Here is a 12515-nt window from a genome sequence, read left to right as displayed (position 1 = left end):
AATCTCGGCCATGGCAACCGAAATGGATCAGTCCAAAGAGGACAAAATCAAAGATCTCCTCGAAGACATTGACTTGCATAAATTCCTCTATGAGGACCTCCTGGCAAGCAGGGGCGACGGGGAAAGTGCCGCTGAAATGAAGGCGACTATCAAGTCGTTGGAGTCCCAGGTCGCTCGGCTCCTTGGTGAAAGCGTACCAGAAGAACCGGCTTCGTCAAAGCCTGCGCCGACACAAAGAACACAGCCTCAGACGGCCCCAACTCAAAGTCAGCTCACACCTTCTCCAAACCCCCCGCCAATGCCGGCAACCGCCTTTCCTGGAGATTCAAGGAGTGTTGAACCAACACCGTATCGTGCTCCTTTCCCCTCTGCTTTCTCGCCTGCATCTCGGCAGGTAGCACTACAATCATCCCCAATGTCCTCTCCTGGATCACCTCCGCTGGAAAGCTCTCGCAAACGTCCGCGTACGCTTTCTAGTAGCTCGCCCACTCTGCGCGGACCATCTAAGAGGACTGTCCCACCGCAACCTGACTCTCGCAGATTTAAACTAGACGATCTCATTGCTTCCCAAGAACGCATGCTCGCCGAAAACCGGCGCACTTTCCAGGAAATGATGGATCCTGAGCAGTTGAGATTAGAGTCTGAAATCACAGAAACGCCCGTAGCCACACTGCTGAAGGATATCCAAGAAGATTTCGAAGATTCAGAACGGTCAATGAAGAAGGAATTTCAAATGGCGCGCGATGCGGAAATGGCTCGAATGCTGCAAGCTCAGGAGAATGAATATCAAGCCATGCCTAGCCCTCAGCGTCGGCCTTCGTGGATTCTTCCTGATCGCAGTCACCCGACGAAAGTGAAATTGGAGCCTCCTGCGAATCCCTTTGCCCCTTCTCCCCGTGTACCTGGTGGTTACCCTTCGTATGGATCCGATGATGATCTTCAAGAAATTACGGCCGATTCATTCAATTCTCGACCTGGTGCGCCGCCGCCATTTCGTGACTCTGGTTTCTTGAGCACTCTCAATAGCCTCCACTCGGTATATCCCCCCAATCCGTTTCTCCCCCGGAATCGCATCAACCCTGGGTATCCTTTCCAACCGCCTCATATTCAATCGCCATACGCCCCTCTTTCTCCCAGGCCTCTTCCTTGGCTGGACGAGTCACGATACCTTCCACCACGTGGCACAGAGCCCTTTGAGAAGGCCTTTGATGTGGTCCGCAATCAAGACGAAATATTCGACGACCAGATTAACGTAGAGTATGTTCTTGTTTCTATCAAAGCGAGTGCATTTAACACTGACACGACTACAGGGCTTACAACGAGAATGAGTTCCCTGAAGATATCAAGAACTTGCTCACGGGCATCAAGGACATTAACGAAGCAACCCAAGCAGATCAAGAAGATATGCCGGGTGCACTTCGGGTCACGTTGATGAAGCACCAGACGATTGGCTTGAATTGGATGAAGGCAAAGGAGGAAAGCAATCACAAAGGGGGAATCCTCGCGGATGATATGGGTCTCGGCAAGACCATCCAGGCGATCGCACTTATGGTCTCTCGCCCATTCGACGATCCCGAACGACGTCCCAACTTGATCATTGCGCCTAAGTCTCTCATGGATCAATGGAGACTTGAGATCGAGCGTCATGTCAAGCCAGGCCCGCATAAGTTGTCGGTTCTGATATATCATGGAGTGAAGAAGCCTTGGCGAGAGCTAAATAAGTACGACGTCGTTATCACAACGTATGGTACTCTCACTGCCAACTACAAGACTTTACTTAAAGCCGAAGAGATGGCAACGCAGGGCAAGGATCAAGACTTGATTAGACAAATCAAGAATAAGGCTGGTCCCCTGAGTCCCCCCTGCCAGTGGCATCGAGTCATTATCGACGAGGCACACAATATCAAGAATCCTAATGCCAAATCTAACGCGGCATGCTGTCGTCTCAATGCCACTTATCGCTGGTGCTTGACTGGCACGCCAATGATGAACCGACTTGAAGACTTTCAATCGCTGTTGGGCTTCCTGAGGATCAAGCCCTACAGCAATGCGAACAAGTTCAAAACGGTAAGTATTCGCAAACCCAATCGCGTACTAGGCTGGCTTTTGCTGACTTAATTGTGCAGGACTTCACGAAACGCATTAAACAAGGCTGGGGCGGCGAAGACGTCATGAAGCAACTTCGTGTTTTGGTCAAGTCTGTCTGCCTTCGGCGCACAAAATCCTCCAAAATTGACGGCCAACCCATCCTGCAACTCCCGCCAAAGGTCACAGAAAAGATCCATGTGCTGTTCGGTGAAAAGGAGCGTGAGGTCTATGACGAACTCAATGCAAACACTCAACGCACGATTAACCGATATCTGGATGCCGGTACCCTTGGAAGGAACTACGGCCAAGTTCTAGCTCTTCTTCTTCGTCTTCGACAGGCATGCTGCCATCCACTTCTTATCAAGGAGTTCCGAACGAATGCGCCCGCAGCCAGCGATCCCGCGGTAGACAAAATCGCCAATGCTAAACTACTGGCTGCGGCTGTTATTGAGCGTATCAAATCAAATGACGACGAAGAAAACGGAACCTGTCCTGTCTGCATGGACAGTGTTGGAAATGCCACAATCTACATTCCCTGCGGACACCACGTATGCTCTGAGTGTTGGATTCGCATCATGGATAATGCAGCCGCGAACCCAGCCGCACTAACCGATGACGATGTTTCTCCTATGATTAAGTGTCAAAATTGTCGAGGTCCGGTCGACCCCAACAAGCTCACAGATACAATTTCTTTCCAAAAAGTCCATGACCCCAGCTCGTTGCCAGAATCCGAATCCACCGAAGATACCAATGCAACCAAAGACACCGAAGACGATGAGGCCACAGCAAGCAGTTCATCAGAATCCGAGAGTGATACTGAGGAAGAGGATACATCCGCAAAGAAAAAATCACTTTCCCAGATGCGTATCGCAGCTCACAGAAACAAGAACGAGAGGAAGAAATACCTCCGTCGACTTGAAAAGGGCTGGTTCCCTAGTACAAAGATCGAGAAGACGATTGAAATTCTTCAAGCCAACGAAGACCGCGGTCTGAGCGAGAAGACCATCATCTTCAGTCAATTCACATCCCTTCTCGACCTACTTGAAGTCCCCATCTCCCGTCGTGGCTGGAACCACACCCGCTTCGATGGCAGCATGGGACTAAAAGAACGCAACAGTGCCGTGACAGCCTTTACTAATGACCCTAACTGCCGGGTCATGCTTGTTTCCTTGAAAGCCGGAAACTCAGGTCTGAATCTCGTCGCCGCTTCGCATATCATCATGTTCGACCCATTTTGGAATCCTTATATCGAAGATCAGGCTGTTGATCGCGCTCATCGTATTGGACAGGTCCGCGAGGTCTTCGTCCACCGCTTGCTGATTGAGAATACCGTTGAGGATCGAATTGTCTTTCTTCAAGATCAGAAGCGCGAGTTGATTAGTGGTGCCCTTGATGAGGGTGGTACTATGAATGTTTCCCGTTTGGATGCTAGGGAGCTGGCTTATCTCTTTGTATGTCTTATTTTTCTTTGCCTTAATGTCTTTATTAGATACCTTGCTAACGGTTCGATTTTCTCTACAGGGCGTGCGGGAATTAAACTAGACAACAGTGCCATTGCGAATTACTTGGTTGTCTTTGCCTTTAACTCCTCTGGGTATGGCTATGACTTGAAGAGATTGGAGAGATATGGCCGTTGGTCAACACGGTTCTTTCTTCTATACTACTTGTCTTATTTTGATTGTTGGTCTCTTGCCTAGGGTTGGTTGATACCCCCATTCTATGCCCATCCATCTAGAAGGCGCCCAGGGGTTCGCTCCTTGTCCTTGATTGTTTTTCTTTTGTTATTTTTTTTTCCTGTCAATTTTTTTTATACCCTTGCGTTGTTGTCGATTAGAAAGAAAGGCCTTTGAGATTCATGTTATCTGCTACAGACTTGCCCATTTCACTATTCCTCATTTTTCTTGCTGTGCAATCGTTGATCAAAATGTTCCCACAGGTCTAAATCTATTTGTTTTGAGTAGAGTAGTCTTGCAAAAGGAGAGAAAAAAAATTTATGTTTTGAAAGAGGACATGTTTTTGTGCTGCAGTGTGCTCGTTTCGGGGAGAGGAAAAAAAGGACTTGGGATGTAGGAGTCTAAACTACTAGGGGGAGGAGATTCGGAATTAAAAAAAGAACAAAGATGCATGATCGTGCCGCCCGTGTCTTCAAACCACGACTATCCCCCATCCGCTTTCATTGTATCGTGATTCGGAGAACAGACTTTGCTTTTTGCAAGGCAAACCCCAAACTAAAAAAAGGAAACCCCGGGAGTCGTGTACTTCGTGCCTCCCACTGGCTAAAGTTCAAGCTTAAACTCAGGCTTGAGAGGGGGAACTGGGTAAGGCGACTCCCAACATTCGTGTCGGAAACTTCGTAGACCCATTGCTGAGTGCACCGCTTTACAGGTCGGCATCGTCCTCATCGGGGAGGGGCTGGTTCTGGGCCTCCTCCATCTCGCGGCGGTAAGCCTCGAGCTGGGCCTCATCGACGGTGACTTCAGGGGGAGCAAGAGCAATACCAGCGACGAAGTCCTGTAAGAAAAAGTAATTGGTTAATTTTGACTGGCAGAATGAGACAGAACGGAGAAATGACGTACGAGCTGGGGGTTGCCAACGAGCTTGCGGGCGAGCCAGAGGAAGGGCTTCTCAAAGTTGTAGTTGGACTTGGCGGAGATATCGTAGTACTGGAGGTTCTTCTTGCGGTGGAAGGTGATGGTCTTGGCCTTGACCTTGCGCTCCTTCACATCGACCTTGTTACCGGTGAGGACGATGGGGATGTTCTCGCAGACACGGACGAGGTCACCTAATTTGAGTCAATAATTGAATCGTCGCAATCGATTTGCAGAGGTACTCACGGTGCCAGTTGGGAACGTTCTTGTAGGTGATACGGGAGGTAACATCGAACATGATGATACCGCACTGGCCGTTGATGTAGTATCCATCACGGAGACCACCGAACTTCTCCTGACCAGCGGTATCCCAGACATCGAACTGGATAGCACCGAAGTTCTATATGGGTCGGGGTTAGTTGACGCAATCCAACGGCGAAACGGCTGCGGGGCTCTTCGGCGGGGCACATACGGTGTTGAAGTTGAGAGGGTGAACCTCGACACCAAGGGTGGCAATGTACTTCTTCTCGAATTCACCAGTCAAGTGACGCTTGACGAAAGTGGTCTGCGGTGGACTGCGTTAGTAATTGAAGTCGCGGTGAGGCGGGGTTGGGCAGGGATTCGAATTCATCGTTGACAGTCGCGGGGCAAAGAGGAAATCCATGCGAATCGGGTGAATCGAAGTGCGTCGTGCGAAAACTTCATCGACAGGATCGACTATCATCACCGCCTCGATGACCTCTTTGAACCCTCACTCTCATCAACAAAACAAGGATGCGCTTACCTTTCCGGTACCACCGTCACCGACCAAGACGAGCTTGAAAGTGGGAGTCTGAGCAGCCATTTTGAAATGCGACGTTTAAAGGAAACCCAAAAGGTTGAGGAGTTCGTGTAGAGATGGTTGATGGGGGGGGGGTGGAGGAAGGGGCCTCAGTGAATAATAACGAAATTTTGCCGGGTCACGTGAACTAGTGCCTAAGGCCTGCTGACGTAGTGTCAACAGTTCGGACTATAAAACTCCCCTTGCTGGCATTGACATGATTGCTGCCTTTGTTACTTATTCTTAACTTTGGTTGCCTGTTTGTTACTAGAGCATCTTTGTTGCATATCATATTTGTCATCTCTGGTCTCACTGGTCTATTTCTCTCGGTTGGTCTTCCATGCGCAGTGAGGCGGGTTTACCCAACATCTGATACAACATCTGAACCAATATATTTTACCTTGCTGGAATTCCTTGCAAGGATTTTAAACTTGCTTACAAACTGGGCAGCAAAGCTTGGAGACATTTCACATTAATCATGAACTATACACATCGTAGGGTGGTCGGGTCAATCTGGTCCGGATGGGTGCCTTGAACCTCGAGCCTCTCATAATGGCACTAGATGACATCCCAGCATTCCACGGCCCCCCCAATTTTGTCGAGGTGTGAGTTGGAGGTCCAGCTCAAGAGGACTAGATCCGATTGGGCCCGTCCGGCTGACTTTGACTGATACCGGGCGCTATAATTCAAAGTTAGACACCTGCATATGCCAAAGTCCCAGAATTCTTGAACATACCCCTTGATTCTGCTGGACTGTCTCGGAAACCTTGGAGAGACGTTCATGATTCAACCAATTGACGCTTCCAAAGCTTCGGATGGCATCTCCCGCCCTCAACCCTGCCTGATCTGCTGGACTTCCAGGGACCACGGAATTGACCTTGGCAAATGCTGTCCCCGGTGTAGCGCTCGCGACTGTTGCTGGTTGCGCTGTTGGTTGCTCTGTCGGTTGGGCGGATGGAGTAGCGCTAGTGCCATTTGTGGTTGGTTGTGCGTCAGGGGTGTTCTGTAAGTTGGCGAAATGGGCGTGGATGCCCTTCTCAAGAAGTTGCATCACTGCCTTATGGTCATTTCGTAGGTGGATAATGCGCACGCGGGTTGTTCGGACTGAAGCTTTGCTTTAGCTATATGTTATGGATAGGCGGGGGGATGGTGGGGTGCACCTTGAGCGATGTCGATATCATCGCGTGGGTAGCCATCGAAGGTAGTAAGGGACGAGGTCATGCGAACACCATGCTAGAAAAACAGGGAGTGGGTTAGTAGCCACGACAGAAGAAAGCTAGGGAGTCTAACCGAGTCGAGCACAGCGCTCAGAGCTTGGAGCTCATCCTCCAGGCGTTGCTTCTCCTGCATCAGATCGGTCATCGACAGCTTAGACAAGTCGCGAGGGGCAGCCCCGGACGAAGGTCCGGAGGCGACAGTAGGTGCGTGGATGTCGTCCATGACTATTCCCATAACAAGAGGAAGAGAGCGAAGTGGCAGATCTCTGGGCGTCCAGGTGGGTCTGAGGCTTTTATATAAGCGCGAATGCTTGGCACTCGAAGTATACAAACTTCACCACTTCCAGCCTTTATTTCCTTCTGAAAAGGAAACCGGAGACACTTGCCAATTATATATGATGGAAGTGTTTGTAGATTGCAATCTCAACCATATCCCCATGACGTACATGGATGGGATTCAAATCTGCGATTTCCTTCTTTCTCTCCACGCTAACGATGTAGGGCAAGAACATCTGTGGTCTTTCCCGCCATGCTTGCGTCTGTCTTGAGGTCTTTTGCACTGTACTGTCTGCATGTAAATTTTAGAATATACTTGATCTAGCTCCACGATTCATCATGGAGGATGAGATCGAGGTCGAGATCGAGAAGCAAGCACTGCTCGATGGATCCGCGAAGAGGCTCCAAGACACTGAGCTAGTGAATCCAACCGAAAGACAGTCTCGTCCGTTCAAAAAATGGATGGATAGCTTCAAAGGGCGCAGACATGGATCCCCGACCTTCAAGCGACGATACGTGGAAGGCTGGTCGGAAACATCATCTCATGGCTCGCAGAGCCAACAGTCGAATGTGTCCGACTTGTCGCAACTTGGAACCGTGAAGACCACAACAACAAGCATCGAGAGCCAGAGTCTGGCCAGGTCCAGAGGAGGCACACCGAGTGTAGCGAACCAGAGCCTGATGTCCGATGTGCGTGATTCCGACGAAAGCCCGCGACCAGTCTCCAGTCTATACGTCGATGAAGCTTCCGAGGCACGGGCAATCAAACGACGCCATGTTCTGCGAGAGGTAATTGTTACAGAGTCTGACTATGTGCAGGGTCTTAAAGCCCTTGTGGGAGTAAGTGGATGTGGACATATATATTAGAATTAAGGCTAATGTGCTCTATGCCTAAACAGGTTCTTACAATCTTTAGCGCACGGCATGAGATATCTCACAACATCCAAGAGATACTTGGATTGCATGAGCAATTCTTGATCCAGCTTCAAACGATCTCGCCCATGTCGGAGCCTCATGTCGAACAGGCTGGTCTGTCAGAGCTTGCATCCCGAGGAATTTCAAAGCGCCTTGGGACCATTGACTTGGGTAGTTTGAAGGGACTACAGCACCGATCATTGAGAGCTCGAACACTCAAAGCATCTATCAGCCAGCGCCTCAAGGTGCTCACTGCAGAGCCAAGAGAAGCACTTGAAGTTGCACGGGTAATCGAACATTTGGTGAGCCTCTCAAAATACAATCTTTTTGGTGGTACTGATCCTTCCAATACAGTCCCTCTCATTCTCTGCATATGACAGATTTTGCAGCAACTATGAGCTTCTTACACAGGACGTTGCTCTTCTACGTCGGTCAATTGCCAATTGGACAGTTTATGACCAGGGGATCGAGGCACTATCCAAATCAGTTGCGTCTACGGACCGACGGAGACAGGAGGAGAAAAGATCAATGACTTTGAATGATTTGTTGATAAAGGTATGCACTCCTGGTACTCAATTGACATATATACTGACACGGAAATAGCCTATTCAACGTATCTGCAAATATCCCCTCATGCTACAAGATCTGCTCAGAGCCACACCAGTCGGTGATTGTCCGTCTTCGCATGATGGGATTCGACAGATTTTGGAGAGTTTGCGCACGTTAGTTACAAAGATCAATTCCGCGACTGGAAATCCGGTAAATAAAGATCGCATTCACAAAACGCTAATTCTCCAGCGCAAAGTGGAGATTCCACCGTCGGTAGGTAATCAAAGTCCTCACAGTGCAAGGGTTCAGCTAACGGGCTCCTGGCAGAGCGCTCTTGATGGTATATACAAGGACCTCGGCCCTATGATACTCTGTGGTGTTCTGCATGTTACATACCAAACACCTGAAACGACCACTGGTGATTTCATGGTTTGCATTCTTTTCAATCACTATCTTCTTCTGGCCAAAGGAATTGATGACCTGCATAGACTGGAAGCAGTGGCTTGTGTTTCTCTAGACTACGTCAAGATTGATACAGTTCAGAATGGGCAAGGTGAGCATGATTCAGTAAACCGATCATAAGATATCAGCTAACTCAACAGGTCTGTATTGCTATGGATGTCTTTTTTCATGGAAGTTACAGTTTCAAGAAAAAGATAACTACGAATTTGTCCTCAGTGCATCATCGGCTGTGGAAGAAAAGCAGTGGAATACCGAGATTCTCAAGGCCTCGGCCGCTTTGGTTGAACCGGGCCAACATGGCACGAGAGAGGCCAATAAATACTCTTTCTTGGCCCTTCGTTTAGCACCTCTCAATCGTGTCCAGTACGCAGTCTCATCTCTGGCTCGAAGATCCTCCATGGACTCCATGTCACTTGCACGCAGGTCCCATGTTCGGCATGTGATCATCAAAAAAACGCACCGTCCGCGCAACGCTGAAGAGACAGCTGCACCAGTCGAGGGTGAGATTGAACGGCCCCTGATTCCAGTTTCGCCTACCGCGATAGTTTTCACAGCTCGACGCATTGATCGTATCCGATTGGAGCGTCTGATTGCAGACGTTTACACCAAGGACCTTCTCCCATTGCCCGGAATGGTTCTCGGGCGAGGCGATCTCTTTCGACGTGGATCGATCATGAGACGACTGAGTCTTCATACTGGGTTCACCAAGCGGTCGAATTCTGTCAGAACCTCACGTTCGGGGCTTGCTACCAGTGATTTCGATTCGAACGATGAGGAGGAAGGGAAAGATGTTGCAGGCAGCAGCGAAGCTTTTGATGACAAGGATATCGAGTTCAAATCACTCCCGGCACCTGTAACTCCGCGACGATCGAGAACACTCCGGTTCAGAGGGTCGCCTAAAAAGTCCCCCAAGCCTCCCAAGTCGCCCAAATCGCTCAAGTCACCCAAGTCCCCTATGTCGAGTCCATCCTCTCACAGTGAAAAGCGATGGAGCCAAGATGCGAGCTCCGAGGCCCCATCTTCACCCAAGAAATGGTCGACTCCGATGAATTTGTTCAGTATCTTGGCGCCAAAGAAGTCACGCAAGCCCCACTTCCATGAGTGAAGCGATCATTGTTAGGCAGTAAGGATCGTGGTGTTGAGGATCCAGGGATACAGTATTGTTAACCTGACTCTAATGGTGGCTTGCATACTATACCTTATTAGAATGCATGCCCTTGAGCCTTGCAACTTGCCACCTTGCTTCGCAATGGAGTATCCCCACGTTTAGCGTCACAGCGGATCCGGCAACGGGCGTAGAGGGTACTATGACGTAGACAGCTGCAATAGTTGGCAGTTCACCGTGCAACAACTGTAGAATAGTAACTCATTGGTAACAAAGCCCCATAATTAACTTATCCACTGCGTTTGCTAGCTGTGAAGGGGATAAACAGGGGACAAATTGAAGTCCCCAAGTGACACGCGAGCTATAGATCAGCCCCGTGACGTCACCAGTCATCATCACCTGAGCTCAGCTATTAAACCTCACTTTTCTCCCTGTATCTCCCCCTCTTCTTTCTCTACAACCTTTCTACACCTCTCTCTCTTCTCACAACTTCATTACACACATTCACAATGGCTCGTGGCAACGATACCGCATCCAAGATCTTCTACAAGGGCAAGTCCGAAGACTTCATTGTCTTCGTCGACGACCTTGAGATCCTTCAGAAGTGGAAGAACGACCGTAGCATCGCTCTTGTTGATGTTCTTAACGGCTGGAAGATCTTCGTCACCCACTCGTAGGTCTATCCTCGCTCGGCACAGCTACCATGCAGACAATTGCTAACCTCTCATCAGCCACGGAGCCCAGGGTGTCCTTGACACTGCTAGCAAGAACATGCTGCAGAACGAGTTTGGCACAGACAACGAAGACGCCTGCATGGTAAAAATCCTCGAGGGCGGCGAGTTCCAGGCTACCTCGGTAAGAGCCACGTCTACCATTCACTTAAGAGAACTTTTATTAACATGTCTCTGATGCAGGCCCGGGAACGTGAGGGTGCCAAGAACGACTCCAAGGGATCTATGGTCGGTCACTAAATCCGGCATTTTTCTTCTTGCTTTGGTCAATGATAGACCATGCGGGCAGGGTGTCTTGAAGCATCACCCCGGACTCATCTCATCCTACCCCACCTTGATTTTCTACTGAGATATCCATATCCTCTACCTTGCCTATTCGATGCATCGGTTCCTTTGAACCGTCTTTTCGTCACTCCCCCATACTTCTATGAGCATCCGCCCTGGAATGGGCTTGGGAGTGGTCGTTTGCAGTGTCCGGATTTGCATCCCAAGACTCACAGGCTTCTGTACCTGATATCATGAGATAATGATTGATGAGCGACTTGACTCGTCACACAAATTACAAACATTTTGAAACTTCAAAGCCAATCCAATCGTAGATTCATTTCGTATTCGTTAAACAAGCCAGTCGTTATAAGACCTTGACTTCTATAATAGCAAACAAACCACAACAAGAGTTCCGGATTATCTATAACTACAAGTCACAGCTCCGATTCCACTTTCAGCCTCTTTCTTTCCTCCCTCCTCAAAACAACCCACTCCCCTAGCTCCGCCCAAACAGCCTCCTTCTCGGCAGGCTTCATCCCAGCCGCGAGTCCACTGGTAGTAGTCGCTACAAACACCGGCGCACCAGCCCATCCGCCCTCCTCCTCAACACGACCCATATTCTCCCCGACCCCCTGCCACCCATATCGAAACTCCTCCTTCCGAATCCCTCTTCCGTGCCTAACCCTCCAAACAGCCTCCCAAATACTCTTCCCAACAAGACAAACAGCCTCGGGTCTTTGTGCAGCAACCTTAGCTTCAAGAACCGGCACGCCCGCGTCCATCTCCGCACGCGTGAGCATGCTCGCGTCCCGTGTGGGTCTTTCCACGATATTCGTGTTGCCCACGCTGTATAGTTCCGGTAGTTTATAGGTGTCTGCTGGGATGTGGCGAATGCGTGTGATTCCCGAGGAATAGAGCAGTTTCCAAAATAGGTTGGAGGGGTGGGCGTAGGCGTATCCCGTTATTCCTGTCATTATGCCTGGGTTTACCCCTACTAGGAGGAGGATCAGGTTGGAGGGGATTGTGTCACGGAGTGCAGATTCGGTTGCTGTGGGACCCGTGATTGGGATTGCTGGTTGGGGGATGTTTCGCCGGCGTTTGGGAGGGGATTCGGTTGGGTTTGAAGATGATCTAGTGCGGGATATTTTGGCTGTGCTTGTCTTTTTGACTGTCTGTCTGAGCCTAGGTCTGGATGTTGTCCTTGCTGGGATGTCAATTGTTGATGTCGTTTGTTCGTCTGTAGTGGTCTCGGTGCGCTGGTTCGATGTACTCGTGCTCTGTGTCTCTGTGGATTCTTGCATTGCATTAATCCCGTGCAGATATTGCTGTAGTCTGTCATTGAAGCTACTGATCCTATTGACTGGTACGTCCTCCAGCTTAGGCTCAAAGTCGGTCTGGTTTGGTGGAGGCATTGTGATGTCTTGCGCGTTCAGGTTGAAACTAGTGTCAGTCACAACGGTTAGTTCTCAAATTTGAGAGTAGATATAGAGTATAGCC

General features: G+C 49.6%; 6 protein-coding genes across 6 annotated transcripts; 3 read left to right on the top strand and 3 right to left on the bottom strand.

The window, feature by feature from the left end:
* Positions 1-10: 10 nt before the first annotated feature.
* On the top strand, positions 11-3630 carry N7511_001877 (DEAD/DEAH box helicase; the record flags this gene model as incomplete). Its single annotated transcript, XM_057124302.1, has 4 exons — positions 11-1257; positions 1311-2067; positions 2127-3539; positions 3610-3630. 4 exons carry the CDS (start codon positions 11-13, stop codon positions 3628-3630), a joined length of 3438 nt encoding a protein of 1145 aa, XP_056986461.1.
* An 837-nt stretch (positions 3631-4467) lies between these two features.
* Positions 4468-5520, bottom strand: N7511_001876 (Ran family GTP-binding nuclear protein; the record flags this gene model as incomplete). The annotated part of the gene is made up of 5 exons (XM_057124301.1): positions 4468-4599; positions 4665-4870; positions 4923-5076; positions 5149-5241; positions 5461-5520. 5 exons carry the CDS (start codon positions 5518-5520, stop codon positions 4468-4470), a joined length of 645 nt encoding a protein of 214 aa, XP_056986460.1.
* Positions 5521-6043: 523 nt separating this feature from the next.
* Positions 6044-6948, bottom strand: N7511_001875 (putative 26S proteasome non-ATPase regulatory subunit Nas2; the record flags this gene model as incomplete). Its single annotated transcript, XM_057124300.1, has 4 exons — positions 6044-6175; positions 6233-6600; positions 6657-6729; positions 6787-6948. The coding sequence occupies 4 exons, from the start codon at positions 6946-6948 to the stop codon at positions 6044-6046; spliced, it is 735 nt and encodes a 244-aa protein (XP_056986459.1).
* A 380-nt stretch (positions 6949-7328) lies between these two features.
* Positions 7329-10020, top strand: N7511_001874 (putative Rho guanyl nucleotide exchange factor; the record flags this gene model as incomplete). Its single annotated transcript, XM_057124299.1, has 6 exons — positions 7329-7829; positions 7889-8206; positions 8259-8459; positions 8508-8726; positions 8781-9006; positions 9056-10020. The coding sequence occupies 6 exons, from the start codon at positions 7329-7331 to the stop codon at positions 10018-10020; spliced, it is 2430 nt and encodes an 809-aa protein (XP_056986458.1).
* Positions 10021-10529: 509 nt separating this feature from the next.
* On the top strand, positions 10530-10991 carry N7511_001873 (SBDS family protein; the record flags this gene model as incomplete). Its single annotated transcript, XM_057124298.1, has 3 exons — positions 10530-10693; positions 10752-10875; positions 10935-10991. 3 exons carry the CDS (start codon positions 10530-10532, stop codon positions 10989-10991), a joined length of 345 nt encoding a protein of 114 aa, XP_056986457.1.
* A 461-nt stretch (positions 10992-11452) lies between these two features.
* N7511_001872 (mismatch-specific DNA-glycosylase) lies at positions 11453-12430 on the bottom strand (the record flags this gene model as incomplete). Its single annotated transcript, XM_057124297.1, has 1 exon — positions 11453-12430. One exon carries the CDS (start codon positions 12428-12430, stop codon positions 11453-11455), a length of 978 nt encoding a protein of 325 aa, XP_056986456.1.
* Between the last annotated feature and the right edge of the window lie 85 nt (positions 12431-12515).

Source organism: Penicillium nucicola (assembly GCF_028828085.1).
Source record: "Penicillium nucicola strain IBT 29836 chromosome Unknown utg000002l, whole genome shotgun sequence".
Classification (NCBI taxonomy): Eukaryota; Fungi; Ascomycota; class Eurotiomycetes; order Eurotiales; family Aspergillaceae; genus Penicillium; species Penicillium nucicola.
The sequence above is the reverse complement of the archived record's forward strand: the minus strand, read 5'-3'. Positions and strand labels throughout refer to the sequence as shown.